This window comes from Zootoca vivipara, chromosome 8 (genome assembly GCF_963506605.1).
Source record: "Zootoca vivipara chromosome 8, rZooViv1.1, whole genome shotgun sequence".
In the NCBI taxonomy this organism is placed as follows: domain Eukaryota; kingdom Metazoa; phylum Chordata; class Lepidosauria; order Squamata; family Lacertidae; genus Zootoca; species Zootoca vivipara.
This window is the reverse complement of record NC_083283.1, coordinates 56,374,990-56,393,336: the sequence shown is the minus strand read 5'-3', so window position 1 is coordinate 56,393,336 and position 18,347 is coordinate 56,374,990. Positions and strand designations below refer to the sequence as shown.

The following is an 18,347-nucleotide window of genomic DNA, read 5'->3' as shown; positions in this document are numbered from 1 at the left end:
AAACTTCAATTAAAATGGGGGGCCCAAGCCCAAGCTAGATAAAGAGTTGTTTTGTCTTGTGTTGTATCTAAGGTAAAATTATGTACCTAAGGTAAAATTATGCTCTCATTTTCTTTTTTTATTAAAGCTATAACAATGATGCTTTAAATAAATTATTCAGAAAGCCTCAAATTTTCAACATGATGCAACTGAGTAAGATTTGATTTACTTTTTTAAAAAAAGAATGAGATTATGCTAACATGTTCTCCTTTTACGCCACTGTGCAGCTAAGACTGTATAAATAGAAGCTATTCTGTCTGTATTCTCTCTCAAGTGTTGTGTCTGATAAATTTTTCACAAATGAGAACATTAGCTACAACTAATGCCAGTTAAGCCTCACCAAAACTGAATTATTAAATCTTCTTGCCTATATCCTGTTACAGACTTCTTATGAATACTTGATTTTATTTTGTATAATTGACAAGACTTGTCAGGAAAGGGTGGTTTTAATGGCAATCAAATTAAGATCAACTGGTATAAGTGTCACAATGAAGAGTCTGTGTCAAGTGCTGAAGAATTAATTGATGGGTTATTGAGAAACAAGGCTTGTGAAGCTGTCATAAACTGTTGTAATATTAGCAACCTGCTTGCTATGAGTCAGAAACTAAGAGCCCTGGGTTTTATGTCTACACAGAACAAAAGTTTATTTTAAATCATTTATATCACTATATTGCAGGAACATTTTAAGCAGCTGACAAGCTGAAGAGCACCACTGAGTTGACATGTTGGTGGTACGGAGCTTCATTTACTATATTCAGAAGGAAAGTTCAGCTTTGATAGCTTGAGGTAAAAAGAAACTGTAATATATGACAAATATTTATGCCATAATGTTGTCACACTTGGGACACAGGGGAAAACATATTGACATTTATAAGAGATTGATGAAAATTAGTTCTAAAGCATTAATTTTTCCTAATACCACTGAAAGAACTATGTTCACTCAGGAGATATTTGATCTGAATTAAGAAACTGATGAAGCAATTGATTAATTGGAATTTAAGCCATCAGTCACTGGATCCATCAACAGAATCATTTACATTCTGAACAATCAGCTTATGGTCCAATAGGATACCATGTATTAATACACAGTCAATATGATACCCCTGAACTCATCACAATTCCTTATTGACAAGCACACAGATGCTTTTAATCCAAGCTTGATCACGCTGCATATATTTTAGGGGTCTTATATTGACTCTGTACGTTTTAGGAATTTTTATTTTATTAAATACATTACAGAATTATTTTGCATTCACTGAGCATCATCCAGAGAAAAGGAGATATTTAAAGCATCTGCCCACGTTCTGAAATTCTAATTATACAATTCAAATCCTCTTTAGAAGTAGAAGCACATCCCAAACCTTCCTTTTCTTGAAACATTTAAAAAATCAAAAGGGTTAAAGCAAGCAAAAACATCATGTGCAAGCAATGAATTCATTTTGAAATTATATCCCATTTTTGAGATTCACTGAAATTAGGACAATTGTGATAGACATAATACTAGCTAGTTTAAATTTAAATACTGGAACTAATCAGAGTTGGAAGGGACCACAAGAGTCATCTAGTCCAACCCCCTGCAAAGCAGGAATCTTTCAACCAATGTGGGGCTTAAACCCACAACCCTGAAATTAAGAGTCTTGTGCTCTGCCATCTGAGCTATACCTCCTCTTGGTGACAGCATGGACTTGGATAGCTTGGCACTGGAAGATTTCCAATGTCTTACACTAAAATAAATTTATAACAAAGTATGGGAAATAGCCCTTGTAGAGAAGCTGAGGCAGCAGTTACGAATGGCAAGAGGGCAGGAAGGAATGGACTCAGACTGGAGGAGCTTCATAACCTACACTAAGAAGGAAGATATTGGGCAACATCATTTCAGAATATCTGGCCTCTGCCACTAATATGGTTTTTGTGTGTAAAACTAAGTAAATAAATACATAAGAAATGAGACATATATGCATCCTTGTTACATGAAAGCTGAAATCCTAAGCGCACTTACTAGGAAGTAAGTACCACTGAACTCTGTGAGATTTAACTGAGTAACTTTTAGGATTGTACTGTAAATCTCACTAACTGTTGCCAACAGTATTTCAGAATATCTGGCCTCTATTATTCTTTCAGTCTAGATTTAACCTGCCGTTTTATTTACTTTTCTACCCTCAAAATGGTTTGTAACTGTATTCATCTCTGTGACCACTATTTCCACATGATGTTGTTTAGTCGTTTAGTCGTGTCCGACTCTTCGTGACCCCATGGACCATAGCACGCCAGGCACTCCTGTCTTGCACTGCCTCCCGCAGTTTGGTCAAACTCATGTTGGTAGCTTCGAGAACACTGTCCAACCATCTTGTCCTCTGTCGTCCCCTTCTCCTAGTACCCTCAATCTTTCCCAACATCAGGGTCTTTTCCAAGGATTCTTCTCTTCTCATGAGGTGGCCAAAGTATTGGAGCCTCAGCTTCACGATCTGTCCTTCCAGGGAGCACTCAGGGCTGATTTCCTTCAGAATGGATAGGTTTGATCTTCTTGCAGTCCATGGGACTCTCAAGAGTCTCCTCCAGCACCATAATTCAAAAGCATCAATTCTTCGGCGATCAGCCTTCTTTATGGTCCAGCTCTCACTTCCATACATCACTACTGGGAAAACCATAGCTTTAACTATACGGACCTTTGTCGACAAGGTGATGTCTCTGCTTTTTAAGATGCTGTCTAGGTTTGTCATTGCTTTTCTCCCAAGAAGCAGGCGTCTTTTAATTTCGTGACTGCTGTCACCATCTGCAGTGATCAAGGAGCCCAAGAAAGTAAAATCTCTCACTGCCTCCATTTCTTCCCCTTCTATTTCCACATGATCTCTAGAGGCAATACTTGACATATTGTTATCTGGTGATGCTGGAGCCCAAACCTAGAAAACTTTGTGTGCAAAATGTGCAATATACCACAGACCAATGACTCTCCCTGTATAGTCCCCAGAAAATTTGTGTTGACCAACACTATATTAAGAACTGCTTTAAGTGAGGCTCTTAAACCAGGTGTATGCCAACATAATTCCTTTAGTTCATACAAGCCTACTTTACTACTGAGATGAGTTTATACTTAGCACTCATGTGCAGCTCATACATTCACCTGATATATAAAGTACATTAACAACTTTAATGATTCTTAGACCACCGCTACCAGTAATAATTTTCCTTAACAAAGCGCTAAACAAAACTCCACTTTAAAGAAATGTAATATGTGAGTAAAAGCATAGATTGAACCCTCTCGAGCAATTTGGAGTCCTCTCAAGGGAAGAAGGGGGACGCGGGTGGCGCTGTGGGTTAAACCACAGAGCCTAGGGCTTGCCAATCAGAAGGTCAGCGGTTCAAATCCCCGTGACAGGGTGAGCTCCCATTGCTCGGTCCCAGCTCCTGCCAACCTAGCAGTTCAAAAGCACATCAAAGTGCAAGTAGATAAATAGGTACTGCTCTGGCGGGAAGGTAAACGGCGTTTCCGTGCACTGCTCTGGTTCGCCAGCAGCAGCTTTGTCATGCTGGCCACATGACCTGGAAGCTGTACGCCAGCTCCCTTGGCCAGTAACGCGAGATGAGCGCCGCAACCCCAGAGTCGGTCACGACTGGACCTAATGGTCAGGGGTCCCTTTACCTTTACCAAGGGATGAAGAGGAGGCAGCCGTATTGCATTAATGGAAGTCTGTTCTGTTCACGAATGGACATCACTGGATATCCACTCTACCCTCCTCTCTCTGTGCCCTTTCCGAATCTGCCCCAGGGGTTGGGGGAACCCCTCTGGAACAAATTTAGGGGATGTGCAAGCAGAAGAGAGGGGGGAAAGTTCCATTATGCCAGTTGAACTCATTGTACTGACAAAATGATTTAGCTGGATTTTACCCATACTTATTTAGCACTGACACCCTGGGCTCCTTTGAGCGGAAGGGCTGAATATAAATTTAAATAATAGATAAATATAGCGTTTGAGCATTCAAAACATTGTATATATAGGTTGGTATTTAAGTGGCAGTTGTGATGTTTCGCCTTAACAGTGGAAGTCCCTGCATTGCCAAAATACCCCTCCCCTCCCCTCCCCACCCTCAGCCCCACCCCTGCATTGCCAAAATACCCCTGCCCCTCACCCTACCCTCAGGTCCAATAAATACCTTATGAAGTGCCACCAGCAGTCAGAAAAAATGCACACCTCTGCATTATGGCCCTTATTCTTGTATAAATCTTGCAACATCTCTAGAATGTGGGTGCAAGACACCCCCATATTGCAGCTGAAGGGCTGAGCCTGATAAAAATTAACTTGCCTAAGACCACTTTGCAATTCATAACGGGGGCAAGCTTTAAACCAAGGATTGTTTTTCCTTTTCAGCTCAGTCTTGGCCACTACACTACACCAGCTCTTTAAGTATTAGCATATTAAGTATATTATTAGTATACTTTGTATTAATGCTATTATTCCACTTGAGTTTATGTATAAAACAATAGGTGGAACACATAAAAGCAATATTATTCAGTTGCTTGAGATAGGTGTCAAAACATTGCTAGCCTGAGTTAAATCAAATGTTAAAACTGGAATAGGAGCTGAGATACGGGAACAGATTAAAGTAGTTTGGACAGATTGTTGGCAGTCACTCATGCCCTGAAGATAAAAGTTTATTTGGCCGTATGTGCAAAACTTCACTATAGTCATTTGTCATTCTCTGTAGCAATACATTTCCCAAACTTTCTTTCGTTTCAAGACAGGTAGGTTTTAAAATGTATGGTTTCTAAACATAATAGATATTTCCAGAACACGTGCCACAACTATTACAGCCTTATTATTCTGTAGCAGTGCTTAGAAAGAGATAGGAGGTGACACTTGAGTTGAACAGCTGAATTCCAAAGTGATACCACATTTTCTGTGCAATTTCAGAGGTTCAAAGTGTCAAACATCCTTGTGCAAAAAGCCACAAAACACTTATCTGTAATTAATTATAATGTATAAATGCACAGAACAACTAAGTAACATTTTTAATGAAATGTAACAGGTCTTCTTTCGGGTTACCTGCTATAGTACTTAACATAATTCTGTAATTTCTACAAAAAATTGGAGGCATAGCCAGTAATATAAATTCAGCACTGCCGTTAATTTGAGAAGGCATAATCTAAGAAGACATAACTAACTACCCAGAATATATAAAAAGCAAAAGTAGTTATATTGGTCCATAACAACTCCCACCCCCAGCACCACAATCCACAGGTGGGCAATATCATACAGATACCTGTTAAGTGTAAAAACACAGGAACACACTCACCACCACCAGCACAGTCATGATGAGGAGGAAGTAAGCAAGCTTCAGCTTCCACTTTGAATTTTACTAAATTCTACCAGAATTTTTTCATTCTTTTTAATTTTTGTAGAATCACTTTTAATTATACCAAAATTAACCAGTTAGTCAGTTTAGATGACGCCTTCTTAAAAATATATATGTTTAAGCAAGCTCACCCAGATATGCAATTTTGAAATTTAAAAATTGCTGATTTTAGTTATATTTTGATAATTTTTGTCAAAATGTTTTAATGTTTGATTTTATCTGTATTTTAAATGAGGATCTTATGTGCAAACTTCATAGAGATTTTTGTCAATTAAGCAGGGTATAAATCTTGGTTAAATAAAAATAAATAAAACAATGACGCAACAATGTGTGGTTAAGTGATAGCTTCTAAACTACTCCTCGCAGCTGTACTAGAAGCATAGCTGCCAAGTTTTCGCTTTTCTCGCGAGGAAGCCTATTCAGCATAAGGGAAAATCCCTGTAAAAAAGGGATAACTTGGCAGCTATGACTAGAAGAGAGGGGAGGGATGAGCATATTAGCCAAGGTTAATTCACTATGGCTCAGCATAACATCTAAACACAGCCACTATATGAATTTATCACATCAATGTAATATACTAACAGTGTAATTTTATGTATATTTACTCAGAAGTGTCATTGATTTTAATGGGGTTACTCCATAGGAAGCATTAAGACTGCAGTGTAAGACTAGAATTCAGAGCACTACAAACTAAAAGAGCAATATCTGTTGCACAGTTCCACAAGTAAACAACCAGCTTTTGTATAATTTGTATGCACTAGAGATGGAGGAAACGACAAGAGTCCCAAGTTAAGCCGATGGACAAGATTGCCAACTACCAGGGCACCCGCCAATTCCTGCTAGGATACCACCACAGTAGTAGAGCTAAAACAGAGGTCTGGCTCTATTGCCAAGATAAAGGAGACATCAGCTCCTACCACAGGCATCCCCAAACTGTGGCCCTCCAGATGTTTTGGACTACAATACCCATCTTCCCCGACCACTGGTCCTGTTAGCTAGGGATCATGGGAGTTGTAGGCCAAAACATCTGGAGGGCCACAGTTTGGGGATGCCTGCCCTACCATGAAGGGACAGGGAGTGTGGTCAAGCAGAGTTCCAACAAAGCCTGTAGCCACTAGTTCAGGAGTCAGCAAACTTTTTCAGCCGGGGGCTGGTCCACTATCCCTCAGACCTTGTGGGAGGCCGGACTATATTTTGGAAAGCGGAAAAAAATGAACGAATTCCTATGCCCCACAAATAACCCAGAGTTGCATTTTAAATAAAAGGACACATTCTACTCATTTAAAAACACGCTGATTTTCCGGACCGTCGGGAAATCGGGCCGGATTTAGAAGCCGATTGGGCTGCATCTGGCCACTGGGCCTTAGTTTGCCTACCCATGCACTAGTTCATAAGCCAGCCAGTCACAAACAATGAGCATCAGTTCCCAAACAAGATGGGTTGGGTGCGGGGGAAGAGATGATAATGGCCTCACAGGCCCTTCCATCTTAAATCTAAGAAAAAAGCTAGCATGGCAGCAGCAAAGAGTTGGATGTGGCAACTCCACCCCACCACATGTAGCTAAATTGTGCATTGTCTGTGATAGGGGTTACATATCAGTTCAGGAAAGACTACTTGGGCACTATTTTCTCCCTGCCAGGTTTGCTGCCTTGTACAAATACATAGCTTCTACACAAATAGAATCATGATCCTCTCAAAAGCTATATAAATTCTTATTATTTTAGATCAGGTGTTCCTATCTACTTAAAAAAAAAAGCAGAACTACAAAATCAATCCAACAGAATCCATTTGAAAGTAGCCATAACATAAACTTTCAGTTACTATAATCACTAGTGTATATCCTTCACAAAGCATCCACGGAACAATACCAGAAAATATCAACATACCTGTTTTTTCTGAAGTTCTCAGAAACACCATGTCAGATGGAATTCGCTGATTCTGTTAGGGGGGAAGTACAGCATGTTTGTTATATATATGTGTGTGTGTATATATAGAGAGAGAGGGGGGGTGGCATTTAATTCTAAGGGTCGAATCCCATATAGTCATTGTGTTCATGGAACAGAATTTCCCCCTCCTCCGTGTACCCCTGAATCCACCCAAATCTGCTCCAGAAACATAATGACTTGGTTTTCAACAAATACATTCTTTATTTACACAAGCTAGTAATATTTCAATAAACAGCAGTTCTTTAAATGAAGTACTTATTTATTTATTTTTAAGTGCAGCACAAGAAAAGTTTGGGGGCCAAAGGGATGTGAGCTTGCTTACACAAATCCTTTTGCCTCTAAAGCCATCACTGGGCCCTGCACTAGGCTGAATTGAAGCAAACAACTGTAGCTCAGTAACCATCTGACAATCACATTTCTAACCTGGCTGGCTGGGGGCTAGGGCATTAATTTTTACTGCACACACACACTCTCTTTCAGTGTGTGTGTGTGTGTGTGTGTGTGTGTGTGTGTGTGTGTGTGTGTATGATATTAGCAAACTTAAACCATCACTTTTTGGTCTACATATCCCTTAACAATTATAATGTCAATTGTTCAATGGTGTTTCAATTCTCTTCCCCTTCTTTTCATTTTTTTAAACTGGTATGTTTAACTTGCTAAACTATCAAAATGCTAAAGTGAACTGGGGTTGATTTTGTCCTCAGCAAATAGGATAAAGGAACCGTTAGCATTTTGCCCATATCACAAGATCCGTAGTTACAAATAGCAGACATTAAGTGCAGTAAAGATCAAAATGGCGGCACTAGTTTACGCTATCACTTTTCCTCCAACAGCCTTTAAGAATCAGGCATTTTAGACTGAGAACCCCCTCTACAGTGTCTTTGATCTCTGATCAAATAAATAGTCTTGCATTGTTGCTTTAAACTATGTGTGTACACACACACAAACAAAATGATGGGAAACGCAAACCTTTAATATTCTACAGAGAAATAACAGAAGAGCCTACTCCAACATCTAAGAAAAGCAAATGACGCGAGAATGAGTGTAGAATCTCATTTCACTCCGTCAATTTTTTTTTAATGCTGAAATTTCATTGCATATTTTAAAATGGTCCAGATGCTTCCTATATTGAGCAAAAAGTCTTTTTATATAGTAAGGTGGAAAGAGAGGGTACAGAAAAAATATAAATCTTACTGAAGAACATGAACTATATTGTATATTCAATACTTGTGAACCTACTATCTGCAAAACTGAGAGGAGAGGCAAAAGGCAACTTCAGAAGTCAATAAATCATTCCTTAAATGACAAACATAAAATCAGATGTGCTGTCTTTATATAGATTAACTATACATCTTTACAACTTCTCTTTTAATGTTGACATAAACCTTTTAGTCACATCTCAGGTTACTAGCGTTATCCTTTAAAACTGTTGCCCGTTAACAAGCTGAAGCTTTGACAAAAACGCAGCTCTCTCACACACCACCAGACATAATTAATCTTACCATCCTCATTACAATGGCAGGATACCAATAAAAACAAGTTCTCATATTTGTCAGTTATGAGTTCCAATTATTTGTCTTTGTAACAAAAGTAAATATTTGAAATTATAAAATACTTTATACTGACAACAAGGGTTGAAAAATATCTACTTTAGATTTGCTAAAATGAAATAAATAAAACAAACCCTACCAATTTACTCCAATTAATTATTTGCGAGTATATCCAGCTGCAACATGGCTGGAGCTATGCAAGTGTGGACCCAATTGCCCTGATCACCCTTGGACAGGAGATCACTGCAAGCCTTATGTAATAACACGGCATTATCAAGATTTTAAATGTGTTCTCTTGAATCCTTTGTTCAGGGCTTTGGTTGACATCCAGCAGTGCCTGTATGTCTGCAATGGGCTTCTGACTGTGCAACAGGACTTTCTCTTTTTCCGTTTTCCCCTACAGCCTCACTGTGCACCTTAAAAATCTGCTTTGGAAGGTTGGTGGACCTTCTAGAGCAGATGGGGGACAGGCTGCTGGCATAACATTAGATAATGCCCATTAACTACCTATTCTGCTTGAAACCTGCTCTGTGACAGGAAATTATAGAAAAAGCAAAAACGATAAATGTATACTTTAAGAGTGCTTTTGTGTGTGTGTGTGTGTGTGTCCAATCTAAAAAATATTTTAAAGTACCAACCTTTTCCACTATGATGAGATCGCCAACTTGAATGTCTGAGCTTTTAACTTGCACTTTACCTTTAAATAAATAAAAAATAAGTCAACATAAGCAATAATCAATAAATCACAGACACATTTTACTCCTATGATGACTTCTGTGGGAGTTTTTTAATCAAATAAATGTTTTTAAAAACCATTAAGAAGCTTACTTAAATACAACTAGCTTTAAAATAACTGTAACATTAATATAGAATTAAATCTCTTGGAGAAATTTTGGAAGAATGATTTGAAATTTACTGCACGCTATTCACTGAAAGAGAACTATATGAAAATGATTCATAGATAGTATTTAACTCAGAGTCGATTGGCTAAAATGTACAATGTGGAATCGGATTTGTGTTTGGAAATGTAAAGAAGTAGAAGGAACATTTTTTCATATGGGGTGGGCAAGCAAAAATGTAAAAGCATATTGGGAAATGATATATAATGAGATGAAAAAAAATATTCAAAACAAAATCCCCACCCCCCAAAAAAAGCCTTCATGGGCCATATCTGACAGGTAGGCCCAAGTAAATTATGATGCCAAGTAGAACAGATCTCACCTAAAATCAGCATTTGGTGCCAAACACAAACCCGAACAACTAAACCCACTGATTTCCAGCAAAATCAGTTCCACTCGGGAATTCTGATGGAACCGTGAGATGAAAAAACAATTTGGCACTTGAAATTAATTTTCTTCTGCAAAAAAGCAGTTCTGTAGTTGATGCAATGGCCATTAACACCAAGAAAACATACCCTTATTCTTCAATAATTAATTAAGATAAATTATAGTAAACGTAGCATTACTCTGAGTGTCACAAGAAAGTCAGGTGAGTTAAACATTTAAATGAGAAACACCTATTAATACCTATTAATATGGGAAGCCTTGAAATTCATCTTCCTATCTGAAAACCTAAATTTGGCATCCAGAACACAGCTGACACCCAAACTTATCTCAGATATTATTTATTCGCAATCATCCTGTGAACATCTTGCATGTCTACAACCTTTGCTTGATTACAAAGTATCATGCACTTAATGCATGTATCCCAATTCTAAATACTTGTCTTTTTACTAAATAAGTACTGTACCATAGTGGATGGACCCCATCTCCACTTCTGTGAAGTATTGCTCATTGTGGGGTGATAGCACTTAATCCCCTCGTGATGTTGGTCTCTTGATTTATTCTCAGAATATGCCTTCCTGCCCCAAAATTCTAATTTCTCACAACACGGTAAGCGTTGTTGTTATGAGAGTGAAACTTCTGTTTTACTAAAAAGCTTCAGTAAAATCATATATTATCAAACTGCTGCTCTGAAGTACAGAATGTGTAAATTTATCCTTCATAGCATAGTGCACTTTTTATGAATGCGGTAACAGGGACAGTTGTTTCCAATGCAAATGTACAAATTCAGGTAAGTTTTACCCTATGCCCACTTGTTTGCAGGGGGGCTGGTAGAACATACTTCAGCAATAAAAACGATAATTTAAAACCTTAAGATGTCTATAAACAATTCTCCTTTGACTATTAGAACCAGTAGTCATTTGATAACATTTCAGAAAACATACAAATTATATAATATTGCAACTTTGGAAAGACAATTTGAGAAAAACATCAAATGCTATTCATTGAATAAATTATTTTTGCAAACTATTTTTTCCTTCTAAACACATCTCACTAGCTAAAAACACTCTTCACCATCTGTGTAATTGCCAATAAAAAAGTCCAAAGCTGTCAGAAGTGACTGCATATTGAAGCTTTATAGTCCACCAAGGCGCAAGCCTTTGCCTAAAGCCGTATTGTGGAACTAGAACACAATTAAGTGTCTATCATAATTCATTACACTTGAATGGCTCAAGAAGATTGCAGTGGAGTTAAATAAATATAATCCTAGTCTATGAATGCCAACAAAAGATGTCCACAAAAAAGGTAAGCAAAATTATGCAAATGCTGTAGTAGAAAGAATGTTAAGCCTCCTTTCAACATTTCTCTTCAACATACTGTCTCTGTTTTGGTTAGTTATCCTGGTTCAAGTAAATAAATAAAAATTCCAATGTGCTTAGTCAAAAAAGCTAAACCTCCGGTTGTTTTCAAATCTGCATCCTGTCCTTCCAACTCACAACAAAATGATCAAGGAGATTCACATAAAAAGAAGGTGACAATTTTCTAAAACAAGCTGTTATAGTCATGCAAAGCTCTGAAATTTTGGGTCAAGAAATTGAAGCACTGGGAGATCAATAGAGGAATTAGGACAGGAGCAAACAGAAAGCAGTACTGGGTGAGAAACTGACCAGGTACTGAAGAATAATAAACCGACAAAGTGCTCTTAGCCAAGAAACGTCAGTAACTGTGACAACTGTCAAATTTTAGAGATGCAAAAGCATAGTGTCACTCAGAGGCGGAGATATTAATAGTCATGCCATTGTAGCAAGGATATTCGAGTCCAAATGATTTTGGAATCTAGGACACTCATTTTGCAGGTTTAGTAAATAACTATACAATTGATCCCAGAATAATGGACCACATGACTGTAAACTCTTGGGTGGGATATATGTACCTGTCAGTAATAGGTCTGAAGGCAGTCCTGTTTAGGGAGGCTTTTAATGTTTAATAGATTATTTTATTTCATTTTTCTGTTGGAAGCTGCCCAGAGTGGCTGGGGAAACCCAGCCAGATGGGCGGGGTATAAATAATAAATTTATTATTATTATTATTATTATTATTATTATTATTATTATTATTATTATAGCTATATTTCCATTTTAATCAGAAGAGCCATGGCAACAGTACTAAGACTGTTCAAAGAAGTTACTGTACAGTACTGCTTAATGCTGTAACTATAAAATAGCTATATTGATCTATGATTCTTTGTGAAACCTATAGCTGGTACAGCATATACTAAATGCCCATTAATTACAATACTACCTATACGCACAGCTGTCAAGTTTTCTCGCGAGGAGGCCTATTCAGCATAAGGGAATTTCCCTTAAAAAAAGGGAGAACTTGACAGCTGTGCCTATACGACGTGGGGGAATGTTGAAGTTTCGTATTAAAGACAGCCATAAGGAGCACCTTCCAACATACAAGCTCCCCCTGCAGTAGCTGCATTCCAACATAACAATAAGCTGAGAACCTTGGTTTAATAAACCATCCTGTGTATGAGCTGATGCACCTGGTCCAATCACACCCACTTTGATCTTCCCTTCATGCAGATGAATATACAAACCACAAAGAGAATAGCTTAGCATTCTGTCTGAACTGGAACAAATGACGTGTTTCACCATGACAAGCCATGAGAACTAGCCAGCCTTAAACCAAGAGTTGCTTGTTTATGAATCTTAATTGTTAGGGAGAAACAAACCACAATCCTGGGTTTGGACATAATGTTAAGCTACTCCCTTGCCTGTTTGCTTACCTGCTTGTGCAACCAGGAGTAGTAAGGCTCCATGTACAAGCATGCAGGTAATACACAGTAAGGTCTATAAAGCCAAGTTTCTTGGCTCATTGGTACATGCAAACACGGTCACTGAGGAAATGCTGTCCATGCTACATCTGTCCAAGGTCAGACAGACATCACTAGATTTCACCCAATACCCTTAGTAAGAACAGCGTGCACACAAATGAGCTGGGAATTGGGAAAACATACTTCTGCTGGTTTTCTCCAGAAACATGATCAGGATGGAACTCTCATCATCAACAAACTTGCTCAGTTCAGATGCACAACAAAAGCACAAAGGGATTCTTGGGAGGTGGGACATAAATTTAATAACTAATAACAATAAATAATAACAATATTTATACGGGACTGATTGGGGGTAGAGGAGAAGAGAACTCGCAAGCATCTAGGCAAGGAGCGGAGAGGGGTTAATACTCTCTTTTCAAGGGTGGCATAAGTAAGGTAAAGGTAAAGGGACCCCTAACCATTAAGGGTGGCATAAGTAGAGGACTATAAAACATGAATTCCTGGCATTGCCTTTTAAGAACTAAGGCATGAACTCCCCTTGTTATGCATCATAAGATGATGAAAGTTTATGAAAGTTTTACAAAAGATGCCATTCCAGGGAGAACAAAGCTGTTTTTAAACAAGTGTGACCTTCCATTCCTTTGTACTCATTTGCAGTCATTCTTCCCTCCATCTGCTATTATTTCAGAACAAAGGAAAAGGGAATGCATCACCATTGCCAAGGCAACGGGACCAATGCACCCTGCCTTGCCATGCTTTGGTGAGTTGCACTGCTTGCCAGTACTATGTAGCAACTTTCACCCCAAACAAGTTATTGTCATACAGTGCTCCATGTGACTGGTTGGAATAGAAGGGGAAGAGAGGCTGAAAGTAATGTACAACAGATGGACAGAGTGCACATTTGGATACATATTTGACTCAGTATCCATAGCCACATTCTGCCCCTACTAGTCAAATGAGCACAACTGGGTTGTATAAGAGGGTGTTTTCCAACATGCAGAGAGGGAGAGCAAGCCTACATGAGTGTTCTACCCTGAACTGGCCCATTAGGAGCCACAAAATCCCCTGCAATACTAAACTATCCTTTGTGGAGATCACAAGGTTTTCAGAAAGTGGCTAAATGGTAATATAAAAATGAAGCAAGCCACAATTAAGAGATGATAGAAAATCTCTACATACAGAAAGAATACTCAATACATGGAGCCATGAAATAAAGAAAATAAGCAGTATAAGCTTCAACAAAAGGCATCGTTTAATGGAAATTTATAAGCAGGGTTTTAGTTAATAGTACTCATTTTTGTTTCAAAGACTAGCCATGGATTAATGCATATGGATGGTTTCAATGTATACATAACAGAGGGAAAATGGAATGTTAATTATTGTTATATTAAACACCAAATAAAAACTATTCAGCAGTTTTATCAAATATATTTGCTTATTCTTTGAGTAAGATCAACACAAGAGAGAAATGCATGCTGTATTTAACATAACCTTTTGCCTTTGATAGTTTCATCTTTGAAGAATCTAGTGCAGACATGCACAACCTTTGAGTTAAATGCAATCCATGATTCATACATTGTTTATTTCGGGTTATTATGCCAGCATTTTAAAAAGAATTTATATAGCACTCTTTAGAGAATTTTGGCATATGTATTTTATGTGTGATGAACTCATATTCTTATGACTTATTCAAGTGAAACTGATTAACATATAATTTTCATAAGTTATAGCTAGTGGTAGTCTTGCTAGCTTCCCTCAGTAAAATCTACTAGGCCAGCATAATTTGTGACCCACTGCACTGAATGAAACCCACCAACCATATATGGCAACCTTCTATTTGCTGCCTGCCTAGGATTACAAACACAGAGATTGTTAAACACCGAACAGGTCACAGTATATGCTAATAGGCTGTGTTTTTTTGGTTGGCCATAATTTGGAGGTCTTGTTTAAAGAAATAGTACTTCGCACAGACCAGAAAATATGAATGCTATTAATGATTCACAGGGGGAAAAAGTTTGCCAACCTCTTATTGTAAGCTTGCTATATAATTGAGAGTTCATTTCCTTGTCTCGTTGGTAACGACGAAATTCATCAACTGCCTCTCGTAGCACTGTGACAGCCAAAACAAATCCCTGTTTAAAATATAACAAACATTTCCCGAAATGGAAAATATTTCTATTAAAATCCACATATAAGAAAAGCAAGTGCTTTACATTTCATTTTAGTAGGACTGTTTGGAGTTTTGTTTTGTGTTTTCTTCCCTTTTGCCAAGGTCATGGTTATTCCAGAACAGCTGAGGAAAATTTGAGACATAGCCAATGATTTCTGGAAACATTTCCAAAACATGTGATGAAATTATTGAACAGGCTCTCATCACAAGAACAAAATATAGTACCCTCCACTCAAAGCTATTTTCAGATAAATTCACATCTAAAAGGCAATGGGTTCATATGCCAACAACAAACTGTGGGTGTGTAGCTGTGTTAACAGAGCTGGCAGGGCCAATGCACACTGGCACACATCCCCTCCTTTCCTGGTTCAATACATCATAGTTTCCCCTTCTTTAGTTTGTGCTTTAGTTTGTGCTTGCTCTGCAAATCAGGAGCAAACCCTGGTTTTCAATTCTTATTTAGAGAGCAAGCACAAACCAAAAATGACTTGCTTCAAACCAGGAAAGGAGGAAGGGCATTCCATGCTCAAGTGAGGGGAAAGCATATGACCCAAAGATTCAGGCACATAACACCATAGCATGGTTTTGATGTTACAGCTAAACCAACCCGTGGTCTTCAAGACATGAAGCTGAGGTGCATGATAAAAGCACATTTGCTTTTAAATAAAGGTTGAGATGTAACAAGAGAAGACTAATCTCCAAAACGAGTCTTTCTTTTTGCCTTGAAGATGGGTAACTTGACTTTGGTTAAAACTTACAATGAGCCAAAACTCAGTTATTTAGGAGTAGGTTCCATGGAATCAATTACTTCCAAAAATGTACTGAAACATTTGTTTTTTAACTGCATATAGTAGATCAGATATACCCAGCTTAGGGACTATGTGCCAAATGTAGACCTTGTAGCATTTTTTTCTGGAGTGGTTATAAAAAAGTTTGGCCAATTAAATATTAAATGTCTAATATCCTGGCTATAGCCGTATACTTCCAATGTTTTTAGACAGCATAGATAGGATGGTAGTTCTTAAATTATAGAACATACAAGTTGTACCTTTTTATTATAGATAAAAGTATAATTTTTTTTAAATGTGCTTACTTTTCCCAGACACACACAGGTCCATTTAACATGAGAGTCACATCTCTTTTGATCTGACTCAGTTCAGATGTAACACGTCATGATCTGTGAAGTGTTGTTAAAAGACCAGGAGTACCCCTGCCATTTCTCTCCTTTCCTCACAAGATCATATTCTCCTTTGCTCCTTTCTCATTCAAAATCCCCCACTAACTATGGTTAATGTTGCACAAAACCATAAATATCTGAAACTAAGTAGGCTTCAGCATCTGGTTCAAAGCCATGTGGTTTGACACTAACTCTGAAAAGAGAAGGGAGATCATTCAAGTGAGAAATGGGAGAAGCATGGAAATTAGAAGAATACTCCTGATCTCTTAACCATTAAGAAATAGAAAATGTTTCTTCTGCACTGAACATCTTTCATGTATGGTTGAGGCTAGTGTGGTGGAAGAGAGCCACAGAGCCGCCCCCCAAATCTGCTGTCAGGGGCTGGGATGGGACAATGGCAGAGCTGGGCTTCATGAACACACCAGTAGAGCCAATCCTGTGCTCTTGCCAGGAGATCCAACATCACTGCCACTGCTCTTTCCAGGTAAGCTGCCATGCCATCAGCATTAGGAGACAGTTCTATACAACCACACTGGCCACCACTGGTCATGTGCACACAAGCTTATAAAAGAAATATATATATATATAGTTGTATAGCATTTTTGATTACCAGAGGAGCCCAATAGGTGTAGAGGTAGCCTATTTTCAGCGCTGGTACGAACTGTGAGCAGGAGACTACGAGAAAATAAAGATTCAAGAAAAACTTGAATTGTTCATATAAAACCTAAAAGTGAAAGAAAAAGAAAAACCAGGAAATGGTGCTTTCAAAAACATTTCCAGTATGCAGAAACTTTATTTATGTAACAGGAACTTTAATCACAATTATACTCGATAATTGCTCCCCCCCCTTTTTTGAGTGCTGCTTTCAACATGGCTTGAACAATCTCTACTGTCACAGAAAAATCAATCAATAGTAACATGAATATTTAATGATGATGACTATTCCAATATAAAATATAAATTTCATCCACAATATAGGCATAATAGTCTCTAGCATTTATTGTAGCACTACAGAATGTTCATAAGACTAAACATGTATTATCTTAGCAATACATAGCAATACAACAAGCTTATAAGCAGAGTCCAAGCATGTAGAGGAGGGTATCCTTTACAGGAGCCCAGACACTGATAAGGGGTGCCCTGTAATTTAGCAACGGGGGGTAAGTGTTTGGTGGTTACTAATGGAATCAGTCAGCAAGCTAAGAATCGTTTTCAGGCTAGATATTTTGTTAAACAAAACTAGCACACGAGGAAGGTTGGGTGACCGTGTGAGCCATAGCATACTTTTATAGCTTTAGAAGTATAATTTCAAAATTAAAACAGAAGCATGCTGTGCATGTAGGAGAGGCCAATGCTACTCATCCTCAAAAAATGTTTGAGCTTATAAAAGATACTTCAGTTTTATCTCCATAATACAGATGGGGAACCCCTGACCATTAGGTCCAGTCGTGACCGACTCTGGGGTTGTGGCGCTCATCTCGCTCTATTGGCCAAGGGAGCCTGCGTACGGCGTACAGCTTCCAGGTCATGTGGCCAGCATGACAAAGCTGCTTCTGGCAAACCAGAGCAGTGCATAGAAATGCCATTTACCTTCCTGCCGGAGTAGTACCTATTTATCTACTTGCACTTTGAAGTGCTTTCGAACTGCTAGGTGGGCAGGAGCTGGGACCAAGTAACGGGAGCTCACCCCGTCGCGGGGATTCGAACCGCTGACCTTCTGATTGGCAAGCCCTAGGCTCTGTGGTTTAACCCACAGCGCCACCCGCGTCCCTTTTTTAGTGATTTGGTTATTGTTCTCTAAATTCATGGCCAAAATGAGGTGAGCTATAATAATAATAATAATAATAATAATAATAATAATAATAATAATTTATATAATTTATTATTTATACCCCGCCCATCTGGCCGGGTTCCCCCAGCCCCTCTGGGCGGCTTCCAACGAAACATTAAAATACAGAAATCCATCAAACATTAAAAGCTTCCCTAAACAGG

General features: G+C 38.3%; 1 protein-coding gene across 5 annotated transcripts in view; it reads right to left on the bottom strand.

Annotated features, from left to right (window-relative positions):
- The window catches only part of ATP9B (ATPase phospholipid transporting 9B (putative)), a 123,163-nt gene that overhangs the window by 81,994 nt on the left and 22,822 nt on the right, over positions 1–18,347 (bottom strand). Inside the window, exons 4-7 of one of the 5 annotated variants that reach the window (XM_035126215.2) lie at positions 16,966–17,079; positions 15,032–15,140; positions 9,525–9,583; positions 7,277–7,328 (exon numbers count right to left, since the gene is read on the bottom strand). In XM_035126215.2, coding sequence (XP_034982106.2) covers positions 7,277–7,328; positions 9,525–9,583; positions 15,032–15,140; positions 16,966–17,079 — 334 coding nt within the window. Of the gene's footprint in view, positions 1–7,276; positions 7,329–9,524; positions 9,584–15,031; positions 15,141–16,965; positions 17,080–18,347 lie in introns of those variants that run through there. The other 4 variants (XM_060277931.1, XM_060277933.1, XM_060277932.1 and 1 more) reach the window with 4 other exon arrangements.